The following is a 2,529-nucleotide window of genomic DNA, read 5'->3' as shown; positions in this document are numbered from 1 at the left end:
CCCCCCCCCCCCCCACCCCCCCACTCCAACCCTGTTCTTGTAGAGCAGTTCAATGTAAACGTGGATGTTGTCATTTTCGCTGCAGTCGCTGCTGTTGCGTCACGGTGACACATTCAGGGCGAACACCGGTGTATTTCAGTTTTTAAGGTCGGCAGCGGGGACATCGGAAAATCTTTCCTCCGTGGATTTCACCGGTGATATCAGTCACTGTGTCTCCGTCCTGAGCTCCACGTCTTTTTACACTTCGATCGATCCGAGCACTTTTCCCAGGAGGAAGTCGTGAGAGGCGTCAGCTAGATACAGTTAGAGGTCAAAGGTTAACGTTTAATCTGACTCTCAGATTAAGATCGTCGCTGTCACAGAAACAACATGGACCAGGGATTAAACACACACCATCGATGTCTTTATACGTGTGATGTACGCACACACGGTCGGACCTGGTGTTGGTGAGTGGTGTATTTATAGTCGCTCCGTCCTGTGGAGCTGGAACAGATTAGTCCACACTCAGTGCTTATATATAAGCAGTCTTAGCGCCCTCTGATGGAGAGGCTCTGATTATCAACAGGTCTCTCCTCCAGAGTCACCCCCCCCCCTCAGCCCCCCCTCCATCCCTGACCCTCCTGTGTCCTCATCCATCCTCCTCCAACCTGATTGTCTCAGCCTGTGTCTATTTATTGACCAGAGTCACCTCAGAGTGACGACCAGGAGGACAGACGGTCCACAGAACCACGGTCACATGGTCCCGCTCAGGTCTGCGTGGTTTCCTTCAGACTGGAGGTGACCAGAGACCACGCTGGACACGTGGTCACCACACACACACACCCAGAGGACACAGTTCTCCGTCCAAACACTCGTCTACGTCGAAACACAAATTGACCCCAGGTGTGAATGAGTGTGAATCACTGCAGCCAATCAGACACTGCAGCATCCAGGCTTAATGTCCCAGAGACACACCCCCTCCAATCCCCCCCCGTCCTCACGGTCAGTTGGCTGTCACACCATACAGTACGGTACAAAATAAAAATAAAGCCAATTCAACAGTGACTCCTGAACAGTCTAGAGTGAACAGTCTAGAGTGAACAGTCTAGTGTGAACAGTCTAGAGCAGGTGTGGGCATCATTTTGACTGGTGGGCCACAGTGGGCTGCTCACTCTCCAACACCAGTGACAGGGACAGGACCAGGGACAGGACCAGGACCAGGGACAGGACCAGGGACAGGACCAGGGACAGGACCAGTGCATCACTGTTTGCTGCGTTGACTCTCTATTGTCTCTGACTCTACACATGTCATGTACTGTATGTTCACCAGCCCTGTGTGTGTGTGTGTGTGTGTGTGTGTCATTGTCCGTGACTGAATGAGGGCTTTATTTTTCACGAGTGATGCACACGAGGCACACACACACACACACACACACACACACGGCACATTGTGCTGCAGTACATATTCACGCCCACAGAGCATGAGACCGGGCCAATCGGACCCTGACCAGAACCTTGTCTTCTGTGTGTGTTCAGCAGTCACTACTGACGACAGAGAGTGTTGTAATCCTGACTTCCTGTCTCACAGTCAGGGCCTTTAACAGCAGTGATCCCACACCTGAGTGGACCGCTCCAATCTGTCAATTCATTTTTAATGATCTGCTATTTGAGAAGAGCAGAACCAAAATGGAGGAGTGACCTTGATCTGAGGAGTGACCTTGATCTGAGGAGTGACCCCGTCCTCAGATCATTTGATCTGAGGAGTGAGGAGTGACCTTGATCTGAGGAGTGACCTTGATCTGAGGAGTGACCCCGTCCTCAGATCATGTGACCGGAGGCAGAAAATAGGCCGTAGTATTACAGTATTTAAAGTACACACTGGAGGGGGAGGGGGGGTCAGAGCTCCAGCTGTGGTCAGTTTGGACGTCATGCGCTCTCCACATGCACACACTTCTGTCCAGGTCGTCCACAGTGATGTCACCGTGACATCACCGTGACATCACCGTGACATCACTCCCTCTGTTTTGCTCCAACTCCAACCAGTTTTTCCCGCTCTCTTCCAGATACTACTACAACAAGAGGATTCTTCATAAGACCAAGGGCAAGAGGTTCACCTACAAGTTCAACTTCAACAAACTGGTGCTGGTCAACTACCCCTACATCGAGATGGGCTCCTCTGGTAGGTGGATCACTGGGTCGGAGCCCGCGCTGCAGCAACAGCTGAGATCTTCAGTTTTCAGAAATGTTCCTGTGCTTCTCTTCTCTCTCCTCTAGGGAGCAGTGTCCCGCAGAGCGCTCCTCCCGTCCCCACGGGAGCCACCCACTTCCGCTTCCCTCCGTCCACCCCCTCCGAGGTTCTGTCCCCTAATGAGGACCTGCGCAGCCCGGGTGGTATGTTCAGCTCTGTGGCCCGGAGAATGGGCCGCGGCTCGGTCAGCGACTGCAGCGACGGCACGTCTGTCAACTCAGAGATCGAGGACGGAAACACGGGGGCAGGAGAGGAGAGGGGGGAGAGGGTTGTGAGCGGAGGAGGGGGGGGAGGCCACAGGC

General features: G+C 53.5%; 1 protein-coding gene across 3 annotated transcripts in view; it reads left to right on the top strand.

The window, feature by feature from the left end:
* Positions 1 to 2,529, top strand: part of erfl3 (Ets2 repressor factor like 3) — a 31,488-nt gene that overhangs the window by 24,002 nt on the left and 4,957 nt on the right. For 2 of the 3 annotated variants that reach the window (XM_025061289.1, XM_025061288.1), the window contains exons 3-4: positions 2,043 to 2,158; positions 2,254 to 2,520. In XM_025061289.1, the coding sequence (XP_024917057.1) occupies positions 2,043 to 2,158; positions 2,254 to 2,520 (383 nt within the window). The remainder of the gene's footprint in view (positions 1 to 2,042; positions 2,159 to 2,253; positions 2,521 to 2,529) is intronic. The other variant, XM_025061290.1, reaches the window with a different exon arrangement.

Source organism: Cynoglossus semilaevis, chromosome 13, assembly GCF_000523025.1.
Source record: "Cynoglossus semilaevis isolate Cse_v1.0 chromosome 13, Cse_v1.0, whole genome shotgun sequence".
Taxonomy (NCBI): domain Eukaryota; kingdom Metazoa; phylum Chordata; class Actinopteri; order Pleuronectiformes; family Cynoglossidae; genus Cynoglossus; species Cynoglossus semilaevis.
The sequence above is the reverse complement of the archived record's forward strand: the minus strand, read 5'-3'. Positions and strand labels throughout refer to the sequence as shown.